The sequence below is a fragment of the Sebastes fasciatus genome, chromosome 12 (genome assembly GCF_043250625.1).
Source record: "Sebastes fasciatus isolate fSebFas1 chromosome 12, fSebFas1.pri, whole genome shotgun sequence".
NCBI classification, from domain to species: Eukaryota; Metazoa; Chordata; class Actinopteri; order Perciformes; family Sebastidae; genus Sebastes; species Sebastes fasciatus.
Genome location: NC_133806.1, coordinates 25,512,281 through 25,527,872, shown reverse-complemented (window position 1 = coordinate 25,527,872; position 15,592 = coordinate 25,512,281). Strand labels below are relative to the sequence as shown.

At 41.1% G+C, this 15,592-nt stretch overlaps 1 protein-coding gene and 1 long non-coding RNA gene across 2 annotated transcripts in view; both read right to left on the bottom strand.

Moving 5' to 3' along the window:
* The window catches only part of LOC141779529 (uncharacterized), a 128,952-nt gene that overhangs the window by 15,040 nt on the left and 98,320 nt on the right, over nucleotides 1-15,592 (bottom strand). The window lies entirely within an intron of this gene.
* syt11b (synaptotagmin XIb) lies at nucleotides 1,702-13,961 on the bottom strand. The gene is made up of 4 exons (XM_074654359.1): nucleotides 13,546-13,961; nucleotides 8,735-9,675; nucleotides 7,039-7,159; nucleotides 1,702-6,222 (listed from the first exon to the last, which is right to left on the bottom strand). The coding sequence occupies exons 1-4, from the start codon at nucleotides 13,577-13,579 to the stop codon at nucleotides 5,912-5,914; spliced, it is 1,407 nt and encodes a 468-aa protein (XP_074510460.1). The 5' UTR covers nucleotides 13,580-13,961; the 3' UTR covers nucleotides 1,702-5,911.

Genomic DNA, 15,592 nt, shown 5'->3' with positions numbered 1-15,592 from the left:
GTATTAGTACTTTTAGTGTAGTAGAGTATTTTTTCACTGTGGTATTAGTACTTTTACTGTAACAGAGTATTTTTACATTGTGGTATTAGTACTTTTAGTGTAGTAGAGTATTTTTACAGTGTGGTATTGGTACTTTTACTGTAACAGAGTATTTTTACAGTGTGGTATTGGTACTTTTACTGTAACAGAGTATTTTTACAGTGTGGTATTGGTACTTTTAGTGTAGTAGAGTATTTTTACACTGTGGTATTATTACGTTTACTGTAACAGAGTATTTTTACACTGTGGTATTAGTACTTCTACTGTAACAGAGTATTTTTACACTGTGGTATTAGTACGTTTACTGTAACAGAGTAATTTTACACTGTGGTATTAGTACGTTTACTGTAACAACAGTATTTTTACACTGTGGTATTAGTACTTCTACTGTAACAGAGTAATTTTACACTGTGGTATTAGTATGTTTACTGTAACAACAGTATTTTTACACTGTGGTATTAGTACTTCTACTGTAACAGAGTATTTTTACACTGTGGTATTAGTACGTTTACTGTAACAGAGTAATTTTACACTGTGGTATTAGTATGTTTACTGTAACAACAGTATTTTTACACTGTGGTATTAGTACTTCTACTGTAACAGAGTATTTTTACACTGTGGTATTAGTACGTTTACTGTAACAGAGTAATTTTACAGTGTGGTATTGGTACTTTTAGTGTAGTAGAGTATTTTTACAGTGTGGTATTAGTGTTCAGTCCACCTGGTGACACCTGCTGGTCAAACGCTGGTATCAAATGTCTCCTGAGCCAGGAAGTGAGTGAAGCTTTTCAAATTAAGAGCTGGTGCAGATCACACATTACAGATTACTTGAGCGTTTTAGTCTCTAATATAACAAAGTATTTTCACAGTTTGTTATTAGTACTTTTACTGTAACAGAGTATTTTTACACTGGTATTAGTATTTTACTGTAACAGAGTATTTCTATAGTGTGGTATTAGTATTTTAATGTAACAGAGTATTTCACAGTCTGGTATTAGTACTCTTACTGTAACAGAGTATTTTTAATGGTTTGGTATTAGTACTTTTACTGTAACAACAGTAATTTTACAATGTGATATTTTTTTTTTTTACTGTAACAGAGTATTTTTACACTGTGGTATTAGTACTTTTACTGTAACAACAGTATTTTTACCCTGTGATATTAGTACTTTTACTGTAAAAGAGTATTTTAACAGTGGTGTTAGTACTTTTACTGTAACAGTCAGATAATTGCAGTGCAGTAAAAAGTACAATATTTACCTCTGAGTTGTAGTGGAGTAGAAGTATAAAGTAGCAGAAAATGGAAATACTCAAGTATAGTAGTTCAAAATTGTACTTCAGTATAGTACTTGATTTCCATCACTGGTCTTAGAATTGTAATTATGATGAACAGAGAATTCTTTTGTTAAATTTATCAAAGACACTAATGATATATTTTATTTGTTAAAATGGAGTAAATTAACAGTATTCACATATTTAATTCTACAGTGTGGTACTAGTACTTCTACTGTAAAAGAGTATTTTTACAGTCTGGTATTAGTACATTAAGGCACTAATATCATATTTGATTTGTTAAAATGCAGTAAATTAACAGTATAGAGACAAAAGAGAAACATAAAATTCTGAATAACTTGTTAAAGAAATGAAACGTGAGACGAGGCGTTCATGGCTAACTTTTTTTTTTTTTATTTGCACGTCCAATTAGTGTTAACAAACCTAAGACGGAGGTTAGCATCCAGGTCTACAGCAGGGGGCGCTCAAACACACTGAAGCTCCGAGGACATCAGACAGGAAGGAAACCAGCAAACATCTTCACATCTGTACAAATCTACAGTCAGTCAGTCAGTCGGCTCACAGCAGCTCACTGTTTATGTTCACTTTATTCTTCTTTGTTGGGAATAAAAGATGTTTTTATCGGCTGGCTGTGGCTTCAAAGTGATATTTAGTTCTTCAGTTATTACTGTTAGCGAGCTGATGAGCAGATTTAGGGTGGACTAACTTAGACATGTTGGACAGAACTGACTGTTACTCAAATAACAAAATATCAACCTCACTTTGGACAAATATCCACTGGGCTTTATAAAACAGATGAAGTGAAAACAACTGCAGCAGCGCCACCAGCTGGCCGATTGAATCGTCTCTGCAGGGAAACGTTCACAGCTGGTTAGTTAGAGGACAAAGAGAGTGAAGACAGAGAGGGGAAGCTGTGATGGTTCAGACCAGTTAACATCAACACCAGGGCTGCAAAGGGGCGGTACAAGTTAACGAGATAATAACACAAATTTGTTTAACGCCACTAATTTCTTTAACGCATTTACGCAACTTGGGATATTTAGGTTGTAGCGGCTCAGTTTTAAAGCTCGTGAAGATACTGGTGTCATATGAAACTAGAATGTCATACTAGCTTGTCATGAAGGAGGTTAAATAACGCTCTGAACTTACGCTACATTTTCAAAGGGGTCCCTTGACCTCTGACCTCCAGATATGTGAATGAAAATGGGTTCTCTGGGTACCCACGAGTCTCTTTACAGACATGCCCACTTTATGATAATAACATGCAGTTGCACATAATCATAATCATTTGAATTGTGTTTTTATGCAAATAACCACTATACACTATGATACTATGACAATAGCAAAGTACAGTACAGTACTGTGTACAGTACCCTGTCTCCCCCCAAAACAGGGCTCCCCCGGAAGCTACGGTGTAATTCAAACACAGTTATTTACCATGTACATGTTTTTCATGTAAAATATATCAAACATTGAATGACATCAGATCTAAAACGTTATTCCTTCATTTTTAGAGATTTAAAAAGTGGCAGACGAAAAAAATACTTGTCTGCCACAGTGGCAGGAAGTGAAACAAGTTAATGTCAGTCCCTGTTTGCAACCCTAATGGAGACTTCATTATCTTAAGATAACACATGTTTGGTTTAACTAGAGCGACATCTTGAGGACTTGATTTAGTTATTTTGATAAAGTAATGTCTTAAATATGAAGATTGTAACATCTCATTATCTGGAGGTAACACGTGGTGATGGAGTCCTGGTAATAATGAGATAATGAAGTGAAGTTAACAGGTGTGAATGAGCCAACACAGCTGCTTCCTGCAGAGAATCTTGAGGATTTTGTAAATTAAATATCATTCATGTTACAAACAAGTATTTTACATCGTCTCTCAGTCTGCTTGAAAGCTGAGTTATGATCATCTACAGTCGTCTTCAGTCAGGAAACCTCGGTTTGTAAATCCACAAGGAAACGAGAGATCACGTCCTCCAGGACCGACAAGGGCGTCTTCTTCCAGAGGCAGGGAGCATGCTGCCGACTACAACAACCCAAACATGTCATCATGTGGTCGAGTATCAGGAGCGAGACGTGGGAGGGTCGTAGCACTTCTTATTGGGTCCTACTGAGGAGTACTTATACTTGGATATATTAGTTATATGCAGTGTTAGTGAGTATTTAAATCATCTTCCTGTCAATCAGTCAGTGTGATGTCAGCAGTTCTTCATTTGGAGTTTATTTTTTGTTTTTTTTCTCTTCGGACAGACATGCGATGAACTGCATGACAACAACAGCAAGAGGGGAATCTTCTTTTTTAATTTTTTAAATCATATTAGAGCATTCCTTTCCCCCGTCAACACACATGGACAGCCAGGAGACATGAGGACAGTCTGAGAGATGGACTCATGGTTTCTCTTTTAAAAACACGTCGTTTTCTTTTGTTCAAAGAACTGCAGGAGTTTTCTGAGCGGATGTCGTGGTGGTAGAGAGAGATAGTAGAGAGAGAGAGAGAGAGAGAGAGAGGGGCTCTGTTCACACCTTGTGTTAACATCCTGGGTGATCCAATCACAAGTACAGGTGTGAATGCAGTCAAGGCGCATTGAGATCCGCTCAGGCCACATTCGGAGGTGGTCTGGGCTGCATTGAATAACGCTCCAAACTTACGCTAAATTTTGGCAGAAAAACTGTCATGTTCATTTTCAAAAGGGTGTATTGACCTCTGACCTCAAGATATGTGAATGAAAATGGGTTCTATGGGTACCCACGAGTCTCCCCTTTACAGACATGCAGTTTGGGGCAAGTCATAGTCAAGTCAGCACACTGACACACTGACAGCTGTTGTTGCCTGTTGGGCTGCAGTTTGCCATGTTATGATTTGAGCATATTGTTTATGCTAAATGCAGTACCTGTGAGGGTTTCTGGACAATATCTGTCATTGTTTTGTGTTGTTAATTGATTTCCAATAATAAATATATACATACATTTGCATAAAGCATATTTGTCCACACCCATGTTGATAAGAGTATTAAATACTTGACAAATCTCCCTTTAAGGTGCATTTTGAACAGATAAAAAAAATGTGTGATTAATTAGGGATTAATCACGATTAAATATTTTCATCAATTGACGGCCCTAGTTTTTCCATAAAAAACAATAGTGGCCTTATGTAGACAAACTGGCATTTAAACGTTTAAAATTCTGAAAATGAATAAATATTTGGTAGTTATGATCAGGACTGATGTTGTCTGATGTCTTGCCCAGAGAAACATCACGAGTGCGTCAAACATCTGGAACACTCCAGGGAATAGACCCAATCTGTATTGTTGTGATTTCTTAATTTCTGACAGACTAGGCACAGGAAGTGCATTTCTGCCTCCCGCTGTTATGGCGCATTCACACCAAGAGTGAAGCGAACCTTTCGCGCGGAGCGATTACATACAAAGTCAATGCAAAGAGGCGAATAGACATAAATCGAATGACGCGATGCGAACATGCAAAATTTGCATTAATTCGCGGGACTTGAAATATTTCAACTCGACCGAGAAATGTGCGTGCCGCTGTGTGGTGAAAGCCTCTCAGTGTTGAGATCATCCTATTGTCGTCACTGATTTCCGGATGTTGTTGAATCAGAAATGGAGGAAATAAATCTTGTATGTGTCTGTGGTCACCCAGAGCTATGATAGTACATCATATCTGTACAGAGACCGGACCAAACTCTGTGTAGAAACCACAGACTGTCTATGGTAGAAACAACAACGTCGCTTCCGTATTTATGCCTACATGACTTTATGTTGATTGTTGATGGAGCAGCTGCATGGCCTGGCACTGATCCATCCAAACTCCATTCAGAAAACAAGCATTTTAAAAGTTGTTTGCTTGTCGTCTTGGTAACAGACCTGACAAAGCATGAATTCAGACTTTTTCCTAATCAGCATCATTATGTAGTTATTTCAGCACCATTTTGATCTGTTCATTGATATTAAATCACAGCTCAATCTGTTTATTTTGGGTTCATACCTCAGTAGCGACGTGTGACTGCTAGATACAGTCAGTGCAATGACTCTGTATGTGAATACAGCTCGCCGGCGGGTGATGTTATGAACCCAGACATGATGGCGTTTGGTTTTCTGACATATCTGGGATTTCACGAACATGTACAAAACAGCAACAGTGGTTATTTCTTCCATGGTTGATGGAGGAAATGGAGGAAAGAAAAGTTGTTGGTATCTATGGAGACAAGCTCCTCCTTCTCTCCGGAGCATCAAGAGTGAATAAACACAAATGATACCGGCGGTCCAAACTCGCATGAGTAAAGCGAGGCGAAAATTCGCTTTACTTTTGGTGTGAACACGACATTAGAAACAACATACGAGTTTATTTGAGCGGGGAAGTGAAACCCAGGTGGTCAATGGACACGCATGTTAATACCAGGTGTGAACAGGGTCAGTGTTTAACTATGATCACAACAATGTGTATGTGTGTGTATGTGTGTGTGTGCTGTACACTGAGTCTTTATCTCCCAGTGGTGTTCACTGGTGGAGTCCCAGCCGGTTGGTGGTGTCAGCTGGTTTCTGGCGTTCCTCCCTCAGTACTCGCACAGGTTATGCCATTTGGAGATCTGCCGGCGGGGGTTTTCGCAGACCTCCCTCCAGTGGGAGGCGCCGGAGGGCGCCGGGCTGTGGAGGCCGAGCAGCAGGCGGCCCAGAACCTCATTCTTGGTGGTCCGGTCGAAGTCGACCACCAGGAACTCCACGGAGATCTCGGGCAGCAGCTCGGGCGGGATGTCATAAATGAAAGACTCGTTGAAGACCGGGTTCAGCGTGCACTTCTTCACGTGGGTCTTCTTCTTGGCGATGCGCTTACGTCCGTAGAAGACGTTCACCTTCACGTACGGATCTGAGGAGGAAATAAAGACAAAACAACAATGGTGATATTTATGAAGAACTTCTGTACATCCTGTACATAACCATCCAGCCCATGTATATCATCCAGTATTTACTTCTTTGCACTATTAGTGTGAACAATCACACTTAAAGAGCACTTGACTTCTTGTATTTAGACATTTTATTATATTTCTTATTTTATTGTTGGTTATTGGGGCTTTTTATATATATGTTTATATAATATTTATATATACACTTATTTCTTTCACTACTTGTGTACATAACAGTCCTGTCTATTCCTCACATTTATCTGAAAAAAGTTTAAAAAAATGTTTTAATCCTTTTTTTTTAATGCCTTTGTTATCACTATCTGACTATCTACATTATTTGCAGTGTTTTAGCCAGCAGTCTGTTCAACTGACTCTGCAGGTGATAGAGGAGCTTAATGCTTTTGTTATAATTTTACAATATTTGCAGTGTTCTAGAAAAGAAAAAAAAAATTCTGATAAAGTCAAAAAAGTAAAAAGAAAATATCAGATAAAAAGTCAGAAAAAAGACTGTCAGCAGGTGATAGAGGAGCTGGTGGTTTGACAGTTATTTTTAAAATCTTTTTTTAATGTTTTTGTTATCATTTTACATTATTTGCAGTGCTTTAGAAAAAAAGAGAAAATGGCTGGAAAAAGTTAGAAAAATGTCAGAAAATAGACGGAAGACACGCAGAAAAAAGTCACATTTTTATGTTTCATGTTTATGTTTTAGCTGCTGTGAGACAAGTTTCCTCTCTGGGACAATAAAGTCAATGTGTTAATTGTATATCCAGCTGACTTACTTGCAGACAGGCCAGTGATGTCCATCTTGGGGAGATGTCGAGCCTTCAGGACGACCACGCTTAGACGATGAGACACCGGCTGGTAGGACAGAGACGCCAGCAGCTCGCCACGACTCTCACACTGAAAACACAAAACATATCCAGGCTTCAACACAGCCTGCTCTCCATCACATCACACTGCAGATCATATAATAATAAATACATCATCACAGTTGTTGCAGCTTGTCTATCAAACAGAGTGAATAGAGGTCTGTTACAAGTCCTCCGGACACGGACGTTGCAGTACCGCCGTTTGGCCACTACGAAAAGCCCCCGTGTTTTTAATTAACAATTTAAACCCTCTGATGTCACAGATGATGTCACTGCTGGCACAAACAGTTGATCAGCACATTTCACCGTGATGGCGTCAGAGTGAGACAACAATAACATGTTCACAACTTTAACCTGATAAAGACACTGAGACAAACAGCAGCTGACAGCAGTCTGGACAACAGCAGGAAACACTAACACATAGAGGAGTGTTTTCAATCTGAATATGTGATTTGGCTTAAAATTATTAAATTAGTTCCAGCTTCCTATGAAAAACAGTCTCTGAGACGTAAACATTTACTTATGTAGCATCAGTTTGGACACTAAACAATCAATTAATTGAAAAATAAATCAATTGATTATGTTAGATTGTCATCAATAATAATAACTGTTGGCTGCAGCTGTATAGACCCTTTAGTGTTGACGTCATGTTGACATGAGGGTGTTAGCTGGAGGCTAAACAAAGGAAAGACTGGAGGCTAAGAAAGGAGAAGAAGACGAAGAAAGGATAAAGAAGAAGTGAGCCATTGGCTGCGGTTAGCAGAAGGCTAAACTATAAGCAACCCTTTCTCTCCATCTCTGAAACTCTTCGACGATATTGTACGACTCTCTTTTTGACTGACTTTACTGAAGGATAGTTAAAGGCGGGTTTGACGACGTTATCCAGTATACACTATTTGTTTTATTGGTTGAAATGGTCTTTACGCCCCGACAGCGGTCCATTACTTATGAGCTCTGAAAAAGGACTGGAAAAGAGCCGTCATCTGTAGCTGCTGTAATCCTGTAAAAATGTCTTACAATCACTGCCTCGCGGTGCGCTTGGAAAGAAACAATCAGATGACTCCCTGCTCGTACTCTACCCTTGGCTTGCACCAGCCTGAACTCAAAGCGTGTCGCCGCCGCAAGTTTACTGGAGAATGGAAGAGAAAACTCAGCCAAAAGTAACACTGGCGAGGTTACTTGTCAAGAGGTAGCGTTGTTGAGTTGAGGTCCAGCGGTGTAGGGGTCGGCTAATCTGGTCTCATTGGTTAACGTTAACTTTCTCAACTGACACTCGTGATCCTGGAGAGTGAGTGACAGAACATATTGAGAGAAACTAGTATTTTCTTCAGCCATTGTTAAAAAAACAAGCCAACAATACTTGCTAGCCAGCGTTAACTAACGTGTTCAGAGAATTATTCTTCCTCCAATTAACGCTCCACCCACTAAACACCTCATCATGGTTACTAACTGAGGGGGGGTCTATATGAAACTTTAGAAAATAATCTTCCAGTAATGACTCATTTTTTCATTAGTCAGATGTTTTTGTCCAAAATAACGTAGAAATAAAATGGAGGAGTGATTTGAAGCTCCTGTATTATAACTAAAACTAACAGTCGTCACTCACCTGCATATTCCTCTTGGTGATCTGCTGGCTCAGGTGGACTCGGCCTGTGCTCGGGTCCACGCCCTTCAGCGGCACCACGGCCTCCCCGATGACATCATCGCGGGCGAAGCGGTCGAAGCTGAGGACCAGGAAGTGCAGGGTGAGCTCGGGCAGCGAGCTGTAGGCCACGCCGTAGAAGGTGAAGGTCTCGTCGAACAGCGGGTCCAGGGTCTTCCTCAGCACGCGGGTCTTGACGCGGTGCTTCTTCTCCGGCAGAATGGTCATCTTCACATAGGGGTCCGAGCTGCCCGCCTGCTCGTCGATGGCAGGGAGACCCCGGGCCCCGACGATGGTCACCACCAGGGCCTTCTTGGGGAAGTTGTAGTCGACGGTAAGGCTTATGGCGCCCAGGCTGGGCTCGGGCTCGGGCTCCGAGCAGGCTGGGGTGAAGGGGGACGCCGTCTTGCTGCTGGTCTGGCTGCTGCTTGCCGAGCTGCTGTCCAGGCAGCAGTAGTCAGCGCGGACCGGCAGCGCCCGCTCCACCCGGGCCAAGCTGTGGGCGGGGCCAGGCCCGTCGGGGGGTACCAGGTGACTCATCTGCAGCTGCCCCGGGACATCCAGGATGTTGTTCTCAGCGTCCACCAACACCATGCCCCTCCCTGCGCCGGCGCCGGCGGGGCAGCCGCGCTCTCCGTCACGGTCGGAGCGGTCCACGCGCCGGATGCCTCGGACGATTCTCTTGCTGCTGCTGAGAGATTCTGGATAAATGCTGATGCCCTTCAACATGTGGATGAACTTGTAGGGGGGGTCTTCAGCGTCGCAGTAACGGTCCCCGTGCAGCTTGTAGCGTCCAGAGATGCGCAGGTAACGGCGCTGACAGAAAGACCAGAGCAGAACCAGAACCACCACGACCAGAACCAGAACACCAGCTCCCAGGAAGCCCGCCAGGACCGGAGACATGGCTGAGACACAGAGACAGAGGACACGTCAGAACTGAAACCATTAATCGTTATTAATCATTGATTTACAAAAACATAATCAACAACAATTCTGATTATTTAATGATCTTTTAAAAAATACTAAAAATGAACAGTCAGTTTCTTTATCAATAATAATTTACTAAAAAAATATTTTAATAATAATAGCCTAATTCACTTTCTTTAACATCTTTTATGGACCAAACTGTGAGAGGCACAATTAGAAGATCTGATTAGTAGGGAGTGCACTCAGGAGATGCAAAAACGTAGGAAGTAAAAACAAACATGGAGGACGACGATCCACCAGAGTTCACAGTGAGATGATTAAAAACAGGAGAAACTACATTTCCCATAATACAACTAGATAGCAGCCACCACAACCCTGTGGTTGGTGGAGGGTGGAAGAGATGTGAGGAAGGGTCTCCTCGCTGAGTCAGTGATGATGAAATCAATCTTTTGACATAGTGATGTCAGAGCATGCTGTGACATCATCGTTAAAAACAGCAAGATCATGGAGCAGCAGGAGGAGGATGAAGAGGAGGAGGAAGAGGAGGGGAAGAGAGAGGAGGGCGAGGAGGAGGAGAGAGAAGGAGGAGAGAGGAGGAGGAGGAGAGGAGAGGAGGAGGAGGAGGAGGAGGAAGAGGAGGAGGAGAGAGAAGGATGAGAGGAGGAGGAGGAGAGAGGAGAGAGGAGGAGGAGGAGGAAGAGGAGGGGGAGGAGGAGGAGATGAGAGAGGAGGAGGAGGAGGAAGAGGAGGAGAGAGGAGAAGAAGAGGAGGAGGAGGAGGGGAGAGAGTAGGAGGAAGAGGAGGAGGAGAGAGGGGTAGAAGGAGAGGAGGAGAAGGGGAGAGAGGAAGAGGAAGAGGAGGAGTTAGTGGAGGTCTTTGTTTGTTGTGTACAGAGGAGTATTGTTGTCCTGATCTGTCCCGCGAGGACACACACACACACAGATTAGCGTATCTGCCAAGACATTTCTGAGCATCTTCTCACGATAAACGGACTTGGAGACAATCGCTATCATCATAGGTCATATCCGTTCCATATCCGTCAACAAAACAAACCGCAGCGACCCGAAATGATAAAGTAGAAAACGTTGGAGGGTCATTTATGTTAAATGCATTCAAACGGCCCCGACGGAGCTGACCATGGATGTATAAAGAGAACGGAGCTGACGGGAGAGCTAGTGACGACCTTGGAGACTATAGAGGAAGTATACACGTGTGACTACGTCTGGTTTTCAAAATAAGGTGTTAACAAAGGGAACTGTATATACAAAATACATATATGGAAATTAGGTTGATTGGATTATATTCACAGAAGTATAAAACATTACATGTCCCTTATAAATTAAAAAGAAAATACCACTAATTTGTGAGGGAAATGTCTTTATTCTTTGATTTTTGGGTTGCTGGAAAATTTTTTATAAATAATTGACTGATATATTTGACTTCAGGACATCTCTGACTACATACATGTTGAAAATCGAAATTTTTACTGTATTAATTTAGATATTTTCCAAAGTAAAAGTCCCTAGAAGTGTAGGATTCAACTTTTTCCCATGGTCTAGTGTTAAAAAACGTTAACAAAAATCACAATAAATCTTATTATTGAATCGCAGTACTTAAAAATCGCAATACATATCGAATCGGCGCCCAAGTATCGTGATAGTAACGAATCAGGAGATAGGTGAATCGTCACAGCTCTACTCTCTGTTGGAGAAACTGCATTTAAACAGAATATCTGATGTAAAACATAACTGTCTGGTCCTCCAATGTAACGACCAACACTTTTTCAAATGTAATTTGCTGAAGGAAATCTTCTTCTATGTCCATTCTTTTTTACTATAGTCAGACATTATAGTTATAGACTAGTCCATCAAGACAATAATAGACCGATTAATTTATGAAAACAATCGTTGCCAGTTGTAATACTGCTGTGACACTGATCCACATTAATCACATCTGACTTCATTATCACAGTTAATTATTATAAAATATTATGAACATGTCAGAACGTTCATTAATCACAACCAGAGTCCTAAAAATCCTCCTTCCTGTTGTTGTCGCCGTTCATTCAGACCCCATCAGATGATGTCATGTTTTGGAAAGAGCTGAAAGCAGCTGAGCTCGTTGCCTAGCAACACACACACACACACACACACACACACACACACACACACACAGACACACACACACACAGACACACACACACACACACACACACGCGCAGACACACTGGGCTGTGAGGCTTTAACAGTCCACTGAGCTGAGCTACATTCAGGATCAACTAGTTTCTGATCTGCAGCAACAACTTAAATTCACCACATGAAGTACTGAGAGCCAGCGATGCACTAAAACACGCCATTTTACTCAACATCAAAACAGCTCTTTTCTGATGAAGCTGAAACGCTTGGTCGATCGACAGAAAATCAATCTGCAAAAAAAGGTTTGATAATCAATAATAATTCAAGCAAAAATGCCAAACATGAGTTAATTGCTCAGTTGTGAGGTTTTTCTGTTTATATCTCAGTAAACTAAAGAATCTCTGGACTGTTGACGTTTGACGACTCTGTAAAACTGAGAAGGACTTCTTTTGTTTTTGTTTACTATTTTCTGACAATGAATAGGCCAAATGATTGATGAATTTATCAAATAAATAATCAGCATATTAATTGATAATGAAAAAGAAAGGTTATCTGTTGTTCTAATTTCTACACATTAGCTCAATCTGAAATTTATATGGAAAACAAATAAAGTTAAAGTTTTTTTTCAGGTAAAAACATTTGACGCTTTTCCTTTTAATAATTGACATTTTTCACTTATATTTTTCACATATTTTACTTTTTACAATTTTTCGATTTTTTCACATATTTTCTGACAATTTTCACAGTTTTATTTTAAATTTAAGGATATTTTTCACATATTTTATTAATCATTTTTTAAATTTTTCTTTTTTTTTACACTGTGGTATTAGTACTTTTACTGTAACAGAGTATTGTTATGGTGTAGTATTAGTACTGTGACTGCAGTAAAGGATGTGAGGGTAGTAGTTCAGGTACGTCGGGTATCTTTGTCCCTATAAACCAGCGGCGGGTACAGTCATGACGTCACCCCCGATATCCACCCCGACTGGCACGCGCACGCACCCTGATGAGGCGCATGAGGAGCAGCCGCCCTGCTCGAGGCGTCTGTCGGAGGATGTTATCTTTATATTCATTGTCACATTCATTACATCATTGTGTTTTTAATAAAGCTCCACTGTAAACACGACACGCCATCTTGTCTTTGTGTTTGTTGATTAAATGACAAAATGGCTGATGTGTTTTTTTATGCTATCAACCTGTCTGATGATGAATAATCACCTTTAAACTGGTTTAGTCCGGTCAGTAACAGGATGACTGACAGCTGGCCTCAGACACATCTCATGTATAGTATTAGAACACAATAACGGTCATGATAACGGTTCTAACGGTCATGATAACGCTTCATTAACGGTCATGATAACGCTTCATTAACGGTCATGATAACGGTTTTAACGGTCATGATAACGCTTCATTAACGGTCATGATAACGGTTCTAACGGTCATGATAACGCTTCATTAACGGTCATGATAACGGTTCTAACGGTCATGATAACGCTTCATTAACTGGGTGTGTAGACAACCAGAGGAGATGACAGGACATTTTAGTCTCATACACCTGTTATAGTGAAGATACAATAACATAACACCGTGATGAAAGGACACTAGTGGTATTTTCGAGGAGTTATTTGGCCGTGGAGCAGCAGAGAGGAGCAGCAGAGAGGAGCAGCAGAGAGGTGAAGCAGAGAGGTGAAGCAGAGAGGGCCTGTCTCTCACCGTAGGCGGGTCCCAGCTCGATGATGTCCGCCATTTTGTGTGGTTGTGTCAGGATGCGGTCCTGACGGAGCGGAGCGGCGAGGAGAGCAGAGAGATGGAGGAGAGGAGAGGAGGACGACACCGACTGACTACCGGCCCGCTCTCAGTTCACATCCATAGAGAAGCCACGGGGAGAGAAGAATCACCGAAAACCAGCCGCTGGTCCCGGGGATGAAGACCTCATATGTCCGCTGACAGGGCGTCTCTGTCGGTGCTCTGTCGGTGCTGTGGTCGGTGGTCGGTGCGCAGTGATGCTCTGGCTGGGATGCAGGGAGGCTGCGCGGAGGAGCTGATGAGACTGGACAAAGATGGTGTATCAAACAGAGCAACAGAGGACTCACTCCGCGGAGAAAAAAAGAACAGAACCGTGGTGGATTGTTTTAGGTACTATATATACAGTATATATACAGTATATATACTGTACATATATATATATATATAGAAATGTTGTCAGTAGTTTCATAGAATAAAACAAAAATGTTCATTTTACTCAAACACATACCAATAAATATTAAAACAAGAGAAACTGATAATTTTGAAGTGGTCTCTTAATTTTTTCCAGAGCTGTATATACAGTATATACACAATATACATATATATATAACTATATACTGTATATATACAGTATATATAATATTACATATTATATATATAATATATGTAATATTATATATAATAAATGTAGTATTATATATTTATAATATTATATATATATAGATTATATTACATATACATAGATATATTATATATTGCATATATAATATTACAAACTACTCATGAATTATGGATTCACAAAATGTCCAGTATATACTTTTTTATGTATGTTATACACCCAGTGGTACAAACAGAACAGGAGAATAAGAGAGAACAATTTATAAAAAGATAACTGAGAAAAAAAAAAATATATATATATATATACACACATAATAAACTGGAAAAACAAAGTTCGGAAACTTGTGTTTGGTGGATTATTTCTCTGTTGTTACAATGCTAATGGTCATTGTATTTTACAGCGTTGGAAAGCCTGTTTATTTACCTTCACAATGATGTCCAACTTGTAAGGATCATGCATTTGTGGGATCAGCAGCACAGCTGATTATGTGGGTAGCGCCCAAGAAAAATTTGCCAAAATGCTCCATCAATGGTAAACAGTGTATTCTCCTGTTGGTATTGACTCTTGTTTTGAGTTGGTTGGTGGATTGGATGATTGAACTCTCTATCAGTAACAAGGAACAAACAAGACATATTAGCTACTTTACACTTTATTCATTTAATACACCGTCAGGAGCCTCAGTAGCGGCGGAAGATCCATACGCAGCCACAACAGCCTGGCACCTCCTCCTCATGCTGGTCACCAACCTGGTCACACGTTGCTGTGGGATGGCGTTCCATTCCTCAACCATTATTCGTTGCAGGTCAGCCAGCGTGGTTGTGTTGGTCACTCTAACACGTACAGCACGCCCAAGCTGATCCCACAAGTGTTGAATTGGGTTGAGGTCTGGACTCTTGGCAGGCCGTTCCATTCTCTCTACTCCCACATTGTGGAGGTAGTCTGTGATAACCCTGGCTCTGTGGGGGCGAGCGTTGTTTCTTGGAGGATGAAGTTAGGTGCCAGATTGTGGAGATATGGGATCGCCACTGGCTACAGAATCTCATCACGATATCTCACTGCATTGAGATGGCCTTCCATGATGACAAGCCTTGTTTTGCCAGTGAGGGAGATGCCGCCCCACACCATGACACTGCCCCCACCAAAAGCTGTTACTCCATCGGTTCAACAATCAGCATAGCGTTCTCCACGTCGTCTCCATACTTTGACCCTGCCATCCAACTTTGGCAGACAGAACTTGGACTCATCACTGAACATGACATTCCCCCACATGTTCAGGTTCCATTGTCTGTGTTGTCGACACCAGAGCAAACAGGCCTGACGGTGAAGGGCAGTCATTGCAGGCTTCCTGGTAGCCTTATGAGAATACACTGTTTACCATTGGCAGAGCATTTTGGC